General features: G+C 38.8%; 1 protein-coding gene across 1 annotated transcript in view; it reads left to right on the top strand.

Moving 5' to 3' along the window:
* The first annotated feature begins 2,745 nt into the window (after positions 1–2,745).
* Positions 2,746–18,928, top strand: part of il1rapl2 (interleukin 1 receptor accessory protein-like 2) — a 190,878-nt gene continuing 174,695 nt past the window's right edge. The window contains exons 1-3 of the mRNA XM_042493850.1: positions 2,746–2,782; positions 3,256–3,425; positions 6,255–6,358. Of these exons, the coding sequence (XP_042349784.1) occupies positions 2,746–2,782; positions 3,256–3,425; positions 6,255–6,358 (311 nt within the window). The remainder of the gene's footprint in view (positions 2,783–3,255; positions 3,426–6,254; positions 6,359–18,928) is intronic.

Here is an 18,928-nt window from a genome sequence, read left to right as displayed (position 1 = left end):
CGCGGAGCGCTGGTCGCGCTCACTTTTGTGATTATTCTTTCCTCTTCTCAGGTATGTTGTCGTTATTAAACAGCATTAAATATGACTGTAATAACTTTTTAATACGTCGAGAGTTTTCAGGAGAGTTTGTGTGACATTTTGAACGACGTAACGTGAGATTTTCGAGTATAATGAAGAGTGTGTGTAAGAAGTCCCCACTTTATACCATAAACAGACCGCCGGTGGGCTTCGTGTGGCCGTCACATATTGTGGTTTATTTTGTCTAAATACGTTTTCACGGACTTTGTTGACTTTTGCGAGAGCTTATTGAGCTGGGACTGTTTTGTTGAGTGATATTTGAGAAAGCGGGACTTAATGTCTCAGTCAAATACTGTGCGCACGTGAAACCTATGCTACCAACACACTGTATGGAGTTAAGGAAGTTAGCTTTTCTTCTGCAATAAAAGGCATTTTTAAAAAATGCTAACTCAGTAATTGATAACATAAACACAATTTAATGTTGATTTTTGAGTTTTTATGAAATGATACTCACCTTGAAAGTGTCCTTTGGGTCATAGTTGTTTGGCCCACAGGTACCTAACAAACAGTCTTTGAAATATCTGAGGCAGGTCAAGCCGTCAGTGGAGGGTACTTGAAATCCTGAATTCAAGGGAGAGAAAAGTTCAGTTATCCAGTCAATTTCATTAAGTTACCACAACTTGAATTTTGTTTTAAATCAGTAAGCTTGTGCTTGAATTGCACACCATATTAAGTTGGCATAATTATCAGCATTATTACATCAACACAACTCATCAAATAATGTTTGCAGCGTAAAATGATTATCTAAATCAATAAATTAGAATTTTTATATGGCAGGCATGCATTTAATTAGGTGGCCGTGATAGTTCTTCTGAATTACTTTAAGATTGCACACTGCACAAAAAAGCTAATGAAACATGTCGAATGTCTAAATATCAAACTTAAAACTGTTTAAACCTGTGTATTTTCAGCCCGTAGCATGTTTGTTTAAATCTTGGCATACTTCTGCGTTATGAGAGGTCCTGCTGTTTTGACCTCTAGCTGTTCTTTTCATTGCACAGACAACAATCAGATGCATTATTTTGCTTCTGAATCTTGTGTTTATAAGCTCTTTAAAAGCAGGAGTGACATCTCTTTTTCATGTGCTGCTTTCAGACACTTTTCACAAGTATTTTGACCCTTGAACCCTGAGCACATTGTGACGAAACATGGGAAAAAAGGCAATGAGCAACTTGGTAAAAATGTTCCAAATAGAGTTGCAAATTGTATGCACTCTCTCTTAATTGATTAATTGGTAATATAATCAGTCCATTAATCATTGTTTTTATTAAAACATTACATTACAACAGTTCAAAGCAACATATTGTATATATTTTGACAGCATTTCATAGCCTATCCACCAGTCAATCAAATTTTACATGTTGGATTAATTTCTTATTCTAAATACATTGTTAAAATAATGTTACAGAATTATCATTACTTTTAAGCTATTTTCCTGAATCTTGTTTGCCTTGTTTGGTTTTTCATGTTTGCTTGTTTTTTTGTTCTTGTTGTTTTTTTTAATGTACTTTTGTTTTGTTTTAAATTAATCTTCATGTAATTTTCGTTTTGTTAATTTCTTGCTTTTTGGGGGGCCATTTCTCGTTTTAAGGTTGCTCATTACCTTCTTCCCATGGTTTTTAAAGCAATCAAGCCAATTTGCTCATTTTAAAATGTAAAACTAGATCTTTGGTTATATGAGGCACATTTTTAATACTGAATGTTTTGTTTGTTTTTTTTAAATTTACCCTGCATGAACATATAAGGTCCTGACACAAGTGTGAGTTAGCAGTGTGTGACATCTGTGCCTGAGCCGAGTCAGTTTGTGTCAGTCGGGTGACGGAGAAAAAACTTGGATGGCATTCAGTTTTGTTCGGGCAGCATTATCAGTTAATAACCAAATAATGTTTGTATATTTGCAGCCCTAATACAAACACTGCTTACTGCCAGTGTTGCATAATAAACAAGCAAGAGGAAAACAAATGTGGATGTGAGGCTGAGGGGGTATTTTTGGGCGAATGACAGATCCAGAGGCTTTATTGCTGCAGGGCAGAGGCTGTAATTCAGTGGAAAGGCCTTTTGGCAAGTGCCTGAAGGCTTCAGTTAAAACCGAGCACATCTATCTGAGCCTCAGACCATGAGAGGGAAAAAAAAAGTCAGAGGACCAAAGGACAGAGACAAGAGAGGGAGCGGAGAGGGAGAGGATGGGCGGGAGGAGAAGGGAAGTCCATTTGGGAAAGCTCCTTGTCATTTTCCGTGCTGACCTCTACGTCTCACCAGCTCCTACTTGTCTCCCATCTACAACTTGTTTTCTGTTCGTTCCGGTTGACCTGTTCTCCCCCGACACTGCAGTGCTTCCTCTCCTCTTCTCCCTCTCGTCATTTGGTCTCGACCCCCTCGTATTTTTTTATGTCGCTGAATCTGAAGTCTCTCTTTTTTTCTGCAGTTTTTGCTCTTACTATTCTCTTTTTTTTCATTTTCACGCAACAAAACAGGGAGTGCAAAATATAAAGATGCAGCAGTGGGTTGTAAATATAAAATTAAAACAATTAAAAATTCATTTGACTGTCTTTTAATTTTTTCTTTCAGATGTTTAATTATGACTCTTAGTAATTATGACTAATTTTGACAGAAAGGGAATTACATTTTCGGGGTGCCCAGTAGGTCAGTGGGTAGAGTGGGAGCACCATGTACAGAGGCTACGTCCTCGCTGCAGCAACCGTGGGTCTGATTCCAGTCTCAGCCCTTTGCTGCATGCTGTCCCCTCTCTCTCCTCCTTCCATGCTTAAGCTTTCCATCAAAAAAAATCTGAAAAAGAGAAAAACAACATTTTCTTTATGCACTTTCTTTAATCTCTGCGCTGTTGCCCCCTTCAGCACACTCAAAAGAGGCAACACACACTTTCTTGGATTCATATTTAGTTTTTTTATTACAACAATATTACTAGAGACCAAGCAATCTTTCTGTCACTCATTTTCTTTCTCTTTCTGTCTCTCATTCTCTGTTTTTGACGATTGTTCATGTTGTGCTTCGGAACGTATTTGAGTTTCAAACTCTGTTCTCCGTTTCCATCGATGTTTCTTTCCCTTGCAGTTTAAAGCGGAGTAGCACCTGGAGTCTCTCTGCTGTATATTGTATATACTGTACATCCACCACCATTAATTACTCATTATGTTTGTGTCTCTTCTCTGCTCGCAGTGGACGGATGCATAGACTGGTCGGTGGATCTGAAGGAGTACCACGTCCTGGCCGGTGAGCCTGTTCGGGTGAAATGTGCCTTGTTCTACAGCTACATCCGAACCAACTACACCATGGCCACCAACGCCAAGCTGCGCCTCATCTGGTACAAGAACAAAGGAGATGCAGAGGTAAGATCATTTGGAAAATTAGCTAATGAGGCTACTGACAACACATTCTCACTCACAACATGTCAAATACCGACACTTGATCAGTGGCCCTTGGCATCAAACTGTGATACTCTAGGTAACCCTCTACTGTCAGTTTTTTGGCAGTCAAGTACTGTGTGTCAATTTCACCTTTAACCACGATCAGTATCTTTTTAAAACAAACTTCCATATTCACAGGAAATGTATTTTTCTGCTTGTTATATGCATACAATTTCTTTTCAAACCAAAGTTTCAATGTTTTTAGGTTTAGTTCATTAGGCTTAGACATGAAAACAACTCCTTAAAAACAGTTGTTCAGGATAAAATAAATACTTTTGTTACAAACGCAATGTTTGATGTCATATATCACATATGGTATACTGGTATTAAAAATATTTCAAAATGAAATATTGATATTACGTTATTAATACACTGATAATATAGTGTAAATAATCCAGCACCTCTTATCCAGCCTGAATACGGTCTGGTTGCTTTACATTTTCCATTAAAGATAATTGGTCTTTTTGTGTGATTTTGTCCAGTCATGGTTACAGACTCTCTCTCCACCTCCCTGCACTGGTATTAAAAAAAAGACAAAACACACAATAAACAAAGTAAAAGACAAATTTGTAGATTTCACAGTAACCCTTTTGGCCATGATAATCACGTAGTGAAAAATCTGATATCGTGCCAGCCCTACATGTGTTTTTTTTTTTTACATGCCTACCCGACCACCTCCTTATGTGGACTTATACGTTCTTTATACGATGTCAATTACTTTAAGTGTCTAACAAGGACGCAGCGAGGTGCAATGATACAGATATATACATCTGTATTTGATGACTTGGAAGTGAGATGGGGTTGATATGGAAGTCCAACACTGACAATGACAAAGTGAAAATAAGACTTGTTTTGAGTGGTGTTTATATGTTTTATATTTACAATAAAATAATTAGGATTAAACTTCTAAATATAAATTGTAATTATTTATGATTAAAATAATGCCCTTTTTTCCTCTCCAAACCATAACTTTTGCCACATTTACAGACACCAAACAGTCCTCATCAAACACAGTCATTATCATGCATCACCATCTAACAGATCCAGGAAACGTGTAGTACCCAGGGATTCATTAAATGTTCTTATTGGAAGAATGTTTAAATGTTTACTCTGACCAATGTAAAGTCTTTTTCATTAAGGTCATCACAAAATATGAAATCCTCCTCAGTGCCGGAGGCTATATTACAGAAATACTACAGATGTGTTTTGTTTTGTTTTTTTTCTAGAATACAAAATGGAAAATGTATTACCTAAATTTGAAAATGAAGATTCAGGGTATGGCGCTGCATTTGAATCAAATCATGATTTTAGCTCGTGTCAAATTAAAATGGAAATGGTAGTTTGGGTTTTCATTTGAAGGATTTTTCCCAGACTTGTTTTATTAATCTGTCAGGATCAACTAACATAACATATAAGCAGGATGTGCCGGACCATCAGATTGGTTGGATTTTAATCAAAACACCCGATTCCGGTAATGGTCAATACACAGAAACTAGAGGGACTGATAAATCATACCGTGGTGCTCTAATAAAGCGTTGTCCCCCTTTCCCAGCAGCATGGATTAGATCTAAATGGTTAAACAGGATTTAGCTGGATTACATTTAGACCTGATGATACATAATATATACATCTCTATATACACTGAAACCTAATCCTGTGAGCAGTACTTTTATGTAATACAGCTTTAAATGTATTGTTAAACCCTTCTGCTCTATTATCACTGTAATTCTACTACCTCTGTTGACCCACTTTTGCCCAAAGACTATAATTAGTTTCATAAATAAAAATGCCACAGCATTTGTTCTGATTTGTTAAAAGTCTTGAATTGTTGCACGGATAAACTTTGGTAGTAGTTTCAAATTGTGCATCTTTGAAAATTAAGATTCCATGAAAAATTGGACTATTATCAACAGGCAAAGTGAGGACTTTTGAAAAATGACAACATTGTGGTTATAAAATGTCTTCCATATGACATAGTTTCCACACTGCATATGTTTGAATATCTTTGAAATTTGATGTTTGTAAACATGCAAGTTCATGGATACCAAACACTTGGTTATGCTCCTTGTAGTTTCCGAGCTACAGCCATTTTCTGATTATACTATATTTAATCTTTAGGCACATTGGACTGCTGTTTTTTTCCTAAAATATGATGAAATATAAGGAAAACTAGAGTTACTGCCTCACAGTTGTATGTCTCCACTAACCAGTCATGTTGCAGTTTACATCTATGTCTGTTCACGCTCATTTTTGCCATGACAGCGGACAATGCTTCAGTTATGGATGTGGCTGCAAAGAAGCTACAAGTTGACCTTTTGACCTTAGACCACCAGAATCTAATCGATTTATCCTTGAGTTAAAGCAGATGTTGGTGCCAAATTTGAGGAAATTCCCACAAGGCATTCTTGAGATATGGAGTTCAGGAGAATGAGACGAACAGATGAACAACCACAAAACATCTTGCCTCCGGCTGTGGCTGTCACCTGCATAGAGACATAAAAGCACTAGTCCCATGTGCCTAAAGATAAACTATGTGAGGAAAACTTTTCAACGGTTTGACCAATTTTTAAAATGTCTTCACTCTGGTGCCTTTGCAAGCCCAGAGAAAACCAAAATATATTTAAAATGTATGTTACAGGAAGAGGGCCATTATATCTCTATACTAAAAACCAATCATATTTAACTGGTAGGCATTATTTCAGTCATTATTTTATCATTGCTATAACATTGTATGTGTATTTTGTCTTCTAGGAGCCAATCATTTTCTCAGGTCATCGGCTGAGTAAAGAAGATGACTCCATCTGGTTCCGATCTGCTGAAATGGAAGACAATGGATTCTACACCTGCGTACTAAGGTAACCTGGACTCACAACTTCTCACACGTTTTGACCAATAACTGGACACTGTTACGAGTCAGCCCTGAAGTAAAACCATTAAAAACAGGTTCAGGGTATAACCCAGATTCCCAGAAGGAAACACAACTTGGGAGTATTTCTGGTTCAGCTGAGAAGCATTGTTGATAACACTTTGTGAACATCACATAAATGCTGCTCCTCTCCCCACGCGGGAGCTAGGTCAAAGTACACTGAGCAAAACACAGACATTATTTTGAAGTTTCACTTCCAGCCACAGCACATTTGCTTCATAAAACTAAAAACACGGCGAGGATTTTATCAGCATGCAAACAAAATATTTTTGGCCCGACTCTGACATGCAGCAGTGCTCTTGGAGTTGCCTCGGTATTGTTGATTTCATCACATGGGAACAACCTTGGAATAGATTTCTGACTCCAAGTGTTCAGTCTGTACTCAGGCGGCCCTTTTACATTGAGTTGGCAAATAGCAGCACTGTTTTTGGTGTTTGAAAAAAGAGAATGCAGGGTTTCATTTGAAGCCACTCAGTATCCACTTTGAGAAGAAAAATGCTCCTTGCCCTCAGTAATCAATATTTTAAAACACAGATGATGGTATTTCAAGAAATATTAGTTTTATTGTCAACATTTGTAAATATTCACCATGAATATTTTCTATTTATTTGGACTCCAGCCCTTCATGATATGCATTATGATGCCAGTTCTAAGAAAAAGTCATAAAACAGACCAAGTAAGCATAATTTGAAGACATTTTTTAAGAAATATTTTTTTGGGGGGAGCACTAAGGCTGTGTTACCTTAAGGCATAAAGCTTCACAGTAGAAAGGAATAAAAACAAAGGATATTGTTCAAAATATTCATGCCCTTTGAAGTCAGTTGAAACTGACCTATTCTGTTGTTTAAATATGATAGAATCTGGGTTTAAACCTGAACTTTATTACAATTAAAATGATCACATTTAAGTTAATTTGTAGAGACTAAAAGAATACTATGATGACTCTTGAGCTTTTAAACAGTTGAGCCAGAATACACAGTACTGAAAAATGGAGGGAATCCATAAATGTAGGGTGTTACTTCAAGGCAACATTAGCATTTTAACATTTTTCTTCAACAATGTTTAGAAAATTTTAAACATTATACAAAAATATGTATATGTATACATAAACATGTACACATAAATACACACATATAAAGAATATGTATTTACAGAAGTTCTTCAAATTCTTTGAAAGGTATACCTAAATGATGACAAAAAATAAAAATATAGCAAAGAAAAAAGAATTATAGCACACACACTCACACCTGTATACAAAATAAATAATAGGACCACAAACAACAATAGCTTAAAAAATAAAATAATAAATAAAAAGGAAAAAGAATTTTGGTGCTATTTTTATGGAGAGAGATGATGGAGCTGCACCATGTGAGGAAGGGCCCCCAAAAATGGATTCACCATGGCCTCCAGAGACTTTTGTGACAAATTCAAACACTGCTATTGGTCTCCCCGGGGCCTTGCCTCTTTGTTAAAGTCCTGCATCATAATTGAGGATGTATTGTGTGAGTAATAGGCCAAAGTTGGGTTTATTACCTCAGGGCAACACTGTCCCAGAGAGGATTAGTTTACAGTTTAGTCAGTCAGTAGCGCATTAGGGGTTTATCTTCAAAAATTGTTTTGTCATTACTCCATTACATTTGCTGAGGTCTGTTCGGAATGTCAAAACATTTCTCCTGTGTCGAGGTATTGCAGGTGTGTGTGTGCACCAGCATATTTTTCCAGCTAGTTATGTGGAATGCTGCCAGTTTAGTAAATTGAATATTTACAATATGGCTGTTGGCACTACGGCAGAGTTTGGCCTGAGTCCTGTGTGGCCCTTTAGGAATATGTGTGTGTAAATTTGTTTGATACTACGGTGGTGGTGCAGGTGGGGAATCAACTTGTGTACGGTTGGCTTTGTAGCCCAGAACAAGGCTTACAGTGTTGTTTACCTGCAAGCAGAAGGTGAGTGTGTGTGTGTGTGTGTGTGTGTGTGTGTGTGTGTGTGTGTGTGTGTGTGTATATGTGTGTCTGTGTGTGTGTGCATAATGAACTGAATTATAATATGCCCTCATGTAAATCTGTGAAAAGTAAATATTTTGCCTGCAGTCATCCAGTATTCACAGGGGTGAGTTCATATCCCTGCGTATTTTTGGGTAACCTTGTATCACGATTTTTGTTGTTTTAATGTAATGAAAAACCTTACAGGTTCAGTGTGTGGATTTAGGAAGATATGTTGGCAGAAAATGGAATATAATATTCCTCACTTTGTTTTCATTAGTGTATAATCACCTAAGAATCTTCATGTTTTGGTTACCTGAGAAGGAGCTGTTTATATTTACACAGGGAGTGGGTCCTCCTTCACGGAGTCCGCCTTGTTTTAAGTGTTGGCCTGAACAGACAAACCAAACTCTAGCTCTGGATAGGGCTATTTGTGTTTTTACATCTGCTGCTTTAGTTCTCCTACATGTATGACACACAGGAGACATGAACGTAAGCACGCAGCGTTAGTGTTGTTTTGTCCAGTTGCAGGATGCTGCCTCTTTAGAAATGATAGTTTATTGCAAATTAGATCATTTGATAGAATCCCTCAGTGTCCATTCACAGAATTTTCCAAAGCTGTCAACCACATCTTCATTAGTGGATGGAGCTTGTCCTGAGATCGCTCAGCTGCCATCATTTGACCTAAGTATGGACCGTCAATGTGCAAAAACAGGTGGTTGTATATGGAACAAAATGTAAGACAATATTTATTAGATGGCAATGAGATATGGACAAAAAACCTGGGAGAAGTGAGTAGGTTGACGTGAAAACCTATTTTGGTCAGTTTTCAAGGTCAAGCTTCCATGTACAAATTAGGGATATCAGTTTTGGTTACATTTGCTTTTGAAAGGCTATCACACATTTGCCAGTAACTAACTGGTTAATTTTTTTAGGTAAAAATACATAGAAAACAGCCTTTTCTTATAGCCCGGCGCTCCATAACTGATCATGGTTAACCGTTGACATCGCTTGTCCAAACATAGCTGGTTAGATAATCTATTCCTTTATGTCATTAAATCTGATAGGAATAGAGGCCAAACGTGTGGAGGTAAGACCCAAATTGTCGTGGAACAGAACGACTCATCTATCAAAGATGATCAGCATATTCGTGATTTTTTCTGTCACCTGCCTGTGAAACTGCAGAGGCTTTAGCTGTGGTTGCACCACAGGAGCAGCTCTCGTCCTCCTTTGTGTCATAAATCCCCATCTCCCTCTCTACTTGATCCTGTTTGTCTCCCTCCTCTGCATACCTTCACCTCCTTCGCTCTATTCACTGTCCCTTCATCGCAGCCTCCATCTTCTCCTCCATCTCCTGTTTTCCTTCTCTCCCTACCTTTTCCTCCTCCTCCTCCTCCTCCTCCTCCTCCTCCCTTTACCCCCTCTCCCACACCTCCTGTTTTTATCTGCGAGCGATTCTCTTCACCTCCCCTCATCCCCTCCTCCTCCCCCTCCTCTGCTCTCCTCCCACCTCCTTTTCCTGCCAGAGCTTGACACCTATCCTCCTTAATAAGCTCCCTCTCCCTCTCTCTTTCTTTCTATCTTCCCCTCGCTCTCTCAGCATGACAACCTAATTAGGGCTTGGTGTCTGTCATTGTCTCAGGGTCTCTTATTAACACACACACACACACACACACACACACACACACACACACACACACACATAGAGGCACATCACCTCCTATCCTAGTGGGGAGCTACCAACTGGATCATATTATATTACTAGAAGGTTGTATCTAGAATGTGTTACTGTGCACAGAGAAATCCAATAGGAAAATGTACTTTTAAATGTAGTTATTGCCCTTAATCTGATATATTTATTGTTGTTTCTATTATAAAGAACCCTTCACATGTTGCGATAAAAGCCACTTTTTCAGGATTACTTTCACATTTTCACCCGACACTCGGCTCTGACTGACACAAGATGAAGTCAGGTTTATACAGGTACAATAGAGACATCAGATTCATCTCAGTGGCAGCCATAACCTGCCTCAGATAGATAAAATAGCTCTAATCTTGCATAAAAATGTTACCATGTACAGTTGGAAACTTCATTTTTCTCCATATGCCGCCAAGGTCCAACAGTGAATCTTCCCCCCAATATGTCAACTTTCCAGAAATTGGCAAGATGTTTCACCTTCACACCCATGCTGCTTACGCATTGTACAAATCACTATAAATGGTTTGCCTTGGTAACAGTCTTCAACTGTGACTTATTTGAGAAACTAGGTAAAGAGTAGACAAAAACAATATATTAGACAGTGGAACGATAGCAGTCTTGTTGAATCTTAAATCTGCCACCTGTCATTTCACTATATGAGTCTACAAGTGATGTCTTTGTGAGATGCAGGTGGTAGAAAAAAAAAACCCTAAATTACTTTTTTGTTTTTGTGCAGAAGAGAAAACAAATGGCTGTTCTAATGCACTGTTTATACATATACCTACAAAAATTCATGTACCAGAATTTGTATACAACCCATGCAATCATTAGCCAGTAGTTTGTATTTAACCCCTGTAATCATGGAGGCTGAGATGATGTCATCATGACCAATGTTGACAGTAGTAAAGAAAGGAGTAGTGTTCACAGTGAAAAGTTAGGAAGCAGGATGGAGTCGTAAACTGGTCGAAAACAATATTATCATGATAGAAAACGAAAAAAAAAGGAGGTGTGCTGCCTGTCTTTTTATGATTATGTGTGGCTGATAAATAACACTTCATAACTCCTGCATTAACATTATTTGTAATTGTAGCTTTGGTTGATAACACTGCAGCGCGGTTGACATTATTACTGTATGTCTACTAGTTGCTGTTTCTCACTGGAATTCTGTGTCATGTGAGCTAGCCAAAGACAACAGGTGACTTTTAATGTAAGGTATGTAGTAAAAAAATGTGATGCAAAAATAAGTGGATATTACAAATTTACCCCTAAACAGTTATTTTATTTGTTCTCAGCAAGCTACTTATTTTCTTCATAGTAAATATGTCAGTATATAAGCCATCATAAGAAAGTGCTAATGGGTTTTCTACCTCTCTGCTGTGTGTTCATCCTGTCTGTTATTGGTCTTTAGACCCTGCTGTGCATTAACTTACCTGTTAATGTGCTCATCGATCTATTCAACCATAGCCTTCCCTCCGCTCACCAGTCCCTCTGTCCATCCATCCATACCTTATCTTTGTCATTAGTGAAAGATGTGGGTGAGATGAGATGTCTGTATAACTTTTAGTGAGCTGACAAGCTGTGACAGAGAGGGTCAAGGAGAAAACGACAAGGTTCTGTGGATATTTCTCTCCTCGCTACCCGTACTGGCTGGCTCAGAGTGCTACAATGTGCTGAGTTCACACTGCAGTCATTCCCGATTTGAGGGGCAAAGCAAATGCTATGAAGAAAAACTAAATATCAGAAAAACTACTTGTTGACTCATCTTGGTTACAGGGTTAAAAATCTCAGCTCGATTATTTAATATATGTTAGAAGTCTGTCCGCCCAAGGCAAAATGATTCCATTCACACTCAGTATTGATCCTTTTCATGACCTCTACAAAGCGGCCCAGGCCTCTTTAATTCATGCAGTATGCCCTGGGTCTGCCCCGAGCTTTGTAGCTGCTGGCAAATGAAATGTCCTATTCACTCTGAGGTCACTGACAAGCCCCTAAAGCACTCAGGCATCCTACCTTCACTTTGTTATAACCAAGAATATTAATCTGAGTGAAGACAAATAGCAGCTGCTGACTCTTCAGTGGAGCCAACTGTTGTTCAGTGTTGTCCATAAACATCAATACATTTAAAGTAATAATAGATTTATAGTTTGTGTAAACTGGTAGGCTGGTTTTATTCCTGTCAGATGCTGCTCATATATGTCAATATTAGGGTTGCAAAGGAACGGAAACTTTCCATGGGAATTATGGGAATTAACAATCAACACTGAAAATTCTAGCAATTTTGCAACTGTAGTCAATATGGGTTTGTATGAGAGAATATATTAACATCTGCTTCCTAGAAAGCTAGCTAATTAGCTACATTCCAAAAGAATGGTACAGAAAGGGGACCACCGGATGGCAAGCATTTCTTAGAGTGTTGTAACCTGATTTAGAGAGAAATCTCTTAAATCTGTACATTTCTTACATGTTGAAAATCATGCAATTTATCATTCATAGCAACCTCCACTGCAGCTTCCATACTGACTGAAAATATAATTGTTGGCAGGGATATATAACTCACCACTAATTGATTTGTGTAAACAGAAAAGGAAAACAACACCCCTTGATATCTACCAACATTAACTACCGCTGTGGTTTGCAGACACTGTACTTTTGGTTACATGAGATTCGTAAGAATTGTAGATGTTTTTAAAGCCTTTCTGTGGTTTCGTTTAATCAGATTTAAATCTAATTAAAATGTGAGCATCTTTTAAATGTGTTGTTAAATGTTCATGTTCAATATTTTTGAAATGTATCAGGTGACAATAGGAAAAGAATTTGACATGGTGAAAGAGGTCAATTGTAGTGATGAACCTACAGAGAATTATCACCCACATTTGTATCTCTCACACATGCGGTTAGAGATCCACATCTTTTATGGATCTCTAACCGCTTTACGGTTAAGGTTCTCTCTCATCTTTCTGATAGCATTGCTTTAGACTTCAGCAGGCAGCGATTTTAAATGAACAAACCAATGAACAAAACAATGTTCATGTCTTCCTCAGCACCAAACAGCAGGCATAGTTAGAGACTAGCTTGTGAACATGGTGGAGCATTTAACAGAACCAAGAGACTTGCATTCATCACGTGGCCAGAAGCACAACTCGAAATCAATGCAAATGTTGTTCATTGTCCGTGTAAATAAGCAACTACTTACTATTCTATTATGTAATGTAGTTTGCCTTATCAATATAAGATGTCATATGTCAGCATAAAAAGATAAAATTGATTATTTGTATATGTATATATGTATATATGTGTATATATATATACACACACACACACACATTATTGCAGGTTTAAAAGGATGTCTGCCTGTTTCCCCCAAGTAAATTGGATGATTGGGTGGGGTGTGCTGGCATACACATTGTTGTGCCAGAGTGGGGCAGAATCCTTGAAATGCTCCCAGATCAGTTCCTTTTTAGTTTTATTATATCCAGTTCTCATACTTGAGTAAAAATGCAGATATCCTACCAGAAAATAACTGCTGTAAGCTACTATTACAGATACATAGAAATAGAATGATACATAGAAATGTGGTGGGGTAAAAGTGTAGATTTTATTTTGGAAATGTAGTGAAGTAAAAATTAAAGTTGACAGGAATATAAAAACTCAGATAAAGATCAGTTCTTGCATCTTTCCTAAAGGCTCTACATTTGACATCCTCACTGGCTTTCCTGTAGTAGTAATCATTTAGTGTGTGGGTGCTGTGTAAGAGACACGAACAGAAGTGCATACAAGAGCACTGATAATGATAATGAAGCAGATTCCATTAACAGCTTGTCTCTTCTCTCAAATATCATGACTCCGTTATTATCTCCTATAGAAAACACATGACTCCCAGTTAAACCATTCTAGCCTGCTCATGGTTGTAGCTGTATAAATTAATTTTGCATCTTCTTCTAAAGCTTTTCCTTAAAACAAAAAGCTGCAGGGCGTATTGTGCCCCCATCCTCTTATGTTTATAGGTGCTTCATTTCATGCAGACTGCTGCGATCTCTCTTTTACTTGTTGATTTTTAAAACACTGCAGATCCCTAGTGTGTATTGGAGTGTGTGGGTTTGAACTTGAAAGGGAGAACAACCTGGAGACACTGTTAGAAAACCAAAGGTGAACAAGCATCAAAGGTGGAGTGACATTCTCTCTCAGGAGACCGTAACTGGAAAATGACATTGTCTGAGACACGAGGTACAGAGAAAGAGAGATGTGCACTGGGACAAGAAGAAAGAAATGAAAGCATGTGTATGGGGAAGAGAGAGGGAGGATAGGGTAAGAGAGAGTCAAGGAGAGAGTAGTTAAATTGCAGGGGTAGGGAGAAAGGGTAAATAGTGGGAGAGAAAAACAGAGGGAAGCTGATGGAGAGAAGAGAGAGCGAGATGGGGGAATGAGTGGAGGAGAAAAGAAAAGCAAAAATCCATTTTCTTTGCAGGAATAAGGACCTCAGTAGGGGGAGAGGGCATGCTGCGACTCCCCAAGACCCTCTGTACACCCTCTATGATGAGCACACACACACACACACGCACACACACACACACACACACACACAGGCACATCACTTAGAAAGAAATTGATACACACAGTGAGAGGTCTCAGTTTACTTTTGAGGCTGTAACGCTGTGAGAAAGACTTTGCACCAAACCTCTATCCTGCAACACTCGTGTATCTGCAAGTGTCAGAGAGAAAGAGAATCAAAACATAGGTAGGACACACACACACACACACACACACACACACACACACATACACAGAGACAGGAGAGGACAAAGAATGAGAAAGACAGAGGACAAACTGATAGAGAAAAGGACTTGCAGAGAACAAAATAATGAGTGTTATATAGTGAACAAGGCAGCGTGAGATGAGAGATTTCATGCCTCTGGCTTTGCCCGCTCTACACTTGAACACAACGCATTAGATAGAAATCTAACATGTTCTCTGTTTGGGAAAATGACTCACTAGCTGGCTGAAATGCCTGCTGGCCTCTGGGATAGGGGGGTTTGTCAATTGGTCAGCTGGCTGGTTAACTGGGTGGGTGAGTGGTTGTTTAATTTGGTGACATCTTGGCCAGGGGGTTGGCTCGGTAGGTTCGGTGGCTGCTCGGTTTGTTGGCAGGATGGTAGGCAGATTGGCGAGCTGGCTTGTTAGTGGAATGGCTGACAATGTGCAAGTTTTTTGGATGTTTGACTGCTTGGTTGACAACTTGATTGGTTGTTTAACTGGCTGGTTTTACCTGCCAACATGGTGGCTGACAAGTTAGCACTCTGGCTAATAAGCTGGTTTAGCAGTAAGGGCTCATTTATGCTCAACGTTAGATACGGAGACTAACAGATCCTTCTGTCTGGTTTCTGTGTTCATTTTGTCAGTATTTGCACACATTTTCTGAAGCTTACAGATATGGATAAAACGGAGCAGTACCACTGGATGTCATGGTGAAAGTGTTACAAAGTTCAGGAGCGATACAACCGTAGGAGACGAAGAGAAACTTTGAAAAATGGCTGTATAGGACGAATCGATCATATAGTTTTATATGGGAAATTAGTGAAAGGACTTCACCATCCACATGTAGGCATGTATATAATGGCCGCACAGATCTCCGCTGCCTACAACGCTGCCTCAGTTTAAAGGTACAGTATGACTTCCTCCACAATCCCCTCGTTTGTTGTCAGAAAGTTTTGACTTCACCCTATCTGTGCCAACATAAAGGACAAGTAGACATACGAGGATAGTGACGTTCACAACGTTTGAAACAGACAAATCTATTTTCATATCTAAAGGGCGTATAAGTGAGCCTTAAGGCTGCCATTCCCACAAAAACACAAGTATCAATTGTTTGTTGAAATGCCCAGCCGAGGTGGCTTGGGAGTTAGTGGTGCCATACCATTGTTATGAAGGCTAATAAATTCAAAGCCCCAATAGTCCAAAAAGTTGTCTTATTCGACCAAAAGACCATTTGTCCAACAGGGGGGTATCCTGAAAATAATATGCATTGCTCCCTAAGGGCAGTTTTGCAGAAGCACATGAATAAGTATTATGCGGTGTGACATCTTTGGACCTTTCTACTATGGCAGAGGAACGACCTGTCCAACTTTCCTTCTAATTGGCTCATCTTCAATCTAAGTCTTACTCTAATCATCTGACTCCTTATGCCGAAGCCAAAGCAACCTACACAACGAAGCCATTGAGTACTCGCCAATCAAAGGAAGAGTCTGATGACGGCATTCTGCATAATAATCAGTGCTTCTGTTTTGGAGAGTGCTGTTGGAGAGACAGCCCTTCTGAGCAACCTGGGTTTGATTTTGGCATACTGGGCTTTTGTACGAATGGGCTTTCGGTCCAGTGGGACCCTTTTCAGACTGGGCTATGGCATGATTAGCAGTGGGAACAATGGGCAACAATGTCAGTGTCGATGTCAGCAGCAATGAGCCGTAACATCATCAGTTTGAGGCTAGTTGGAAGCCGTTATTGCATGTCATTCCAGTCTGTCTCTTTCCTCATCTCCTTCTAATCTCTTGCCAGGCAATTTTATAATAAAGACATTAGTTGCCAAAATAATCCTTCAAAAAAGGCCTGGTCGCCCATTTCCTTTGTACAAACTCCAGGGGCCCATGAACCATTTCAGGAGCTCAGGTACCTTATCTGCATTTACAATTGTGGAAAGGGAATGTCTAAATTTAGTTTGCCAGCCATTAGTGCCAAAAATAAGTAATAGTAATAATAGTAATAAAATAGTATTTCTGATGGCCCAGGAACTATCAGAGCAGGATTTGCAATGCTAAACGTTACACATTGGTCGGAAGATGGAATTTGTGTGATGTTAATAACAAAGTTTGATTCCTAGTACTAAAAACAAGCTTAGAAATTGAACAGATTGAACATGAAAACCCGAAATTAATTTTACATTCTAAAGCAAACATTAAAAAAAAACCACTTAGTATGCTGTTGCTACTTTGGAGTCAGACACTGGAGTTTTTCCAGCCTCCTTTTCATTCACCTCTACATGTCTCCTTGGCGTCAGTTCATTGCATCCAACTCAATGAGCAAAGTGGCTCCACAGTAATAATGATGATGACTGTGTTGTTGTTTATTTGTACGTGAAAATTGCATTACAGACGTGATTCTTAAATCCGTTATCAGACTAATTTCCCTAATCTTCACAGTCAGACATGGTGGCAATGCAAACAAGAATGTGCAAAAAGGACTTTTAATTCATAGTTTAGTTCCCTTTAGACTTTAGTTCTTGTGCATCCAACCCTGTCCCCTAAAATGTGTGTTTATGTAATTACTAATTTGTTTTCCCAATTAGGTTAGGGTTTGAAATTGCTGCCTGGATTAATTTCACAGGAGAGTTTTTTTTCCAAGTGAAAGGATTGCTTCATTTTAGTACCGAACAGAATTTGTAGGATGGTAGTGGGGGTGTAAGTTTGGTGTACAAAACACAGCACTTTGCACACTACAGCACACTACAAATCAGGGTTGACATCTTGTGTCCTGCATGCAGTATAACAAAGATGTTGTGGTCTTTTGCCTCAAGTTACTACTGGCTTTTCCATAATTAACCAAGATCAAGATCTTTCCTGAACTTTAAAGGTATACTTTGGGGGATTTTCTACATGTTCTCATCCTAAGCCATCACATATAGCTTCTTTGTCAGTGGACTTCTGTGTCTACATATTACGCTTTAGGTATCTCCTTGTGTCTGCTCTTGACCCTCCTGGCTGCTGCTGCAGTCAATGCTGGGATGTTAACAAAAGCGCACGGTTAGAATTAGGCTACAAAGGCACGGCCAGTCAGGTTTAGGCAATGGAAATGTGTGGTTCGGTTTTGGATAAAAAATCATGGTTTGGCTCTACATTCTTACGGTAGGCAAACAGTGGGCTACCAGGTAAAAGACGGGGGTTTGTTGGACCCATCCATCGCCCCACCCACCCTTTAGGGACTTTGTCGCTCCTTATATTACATCATTAACGGCAGCGTTTCATCCTGACACTGTCTAGTGACGTATCATACTACCGTGACATCACTTAAGACCCACTAGAAGTGTGTGGCAGTGTATTTATCTGCAGAGAATCTGCCCCCTGCCTGTAACTTTGCTGTGGGGTTGGGTCTTACCTGAAGGAGGAAAATGACCAAAAAAAAAAACAAAAAACAAATATAGCAAGACAAAAGCAGACAAAGCCTTTTTAAGAACAACAATAATTCTGGGGTTTTCTTTCACATTCACTTTTGCTGGCAATACTGTTAACAAATAGTAGCCGACAATTGCTGCAAAGTCTACCTTTAACCAACTTCTGCGAGTGCCCAATTTAGTCATACTATAGTGTGTATAAGCAGATATTGTAATGTAAGTATGGCTATTGAAGATAACAATTGAAATACAATGTCAGCAGATATTTACTGACTTTTTTTTTTTTTTTGCAATTACATGAACATAGTTTCACTGAGGCAGAGTTAAACTATCTGGTCCTGACAGGCAACTTTTAGTGGTCGTTTGAATAATGACCGTCTTTCCTCAGGAACAAAGGCAAAGTAATGGGCCATAGTTAAACCTCTACAGCTAAAACCTTAAAGAGTCCAGGATGGCCAATTGGGTATGTAAACTGTCTTGCTTTTAAACAAGAGGTCTCATTTGCATCATGTCTCTAACAAGCAGTCTTTTTCATTTAACTGTGACCGTAGTCTTTCTCTGTAGTTTTAGTTGCATGAACTGTAGAGGTAGCTCATCAGAAAATGCTCAATAATAATTGAAACGAAAAACAAAAATAACTGAAAATGAAAATGCAGAAGCTA

This window comes from Plectropomus leopardus, chromosome 9, assembly GCF_008729295.1.
Source record: "Plectropomus leopardus isolate mb chromosome 9, YSFRI_Pleo_2.0, whole genome shotgun sequence".
Classification (NCBI taxonomy): Eukaryota; Metazoa; Chordata; class Actinopteri; order Perciformes; family Serranidae; genus Plectropomus; species Plectropomus leopardus.
Note: the sequence above shows the minus strand (reverse complement) of the source record. Positions and strands in the feature narration are given on the sequence as shown.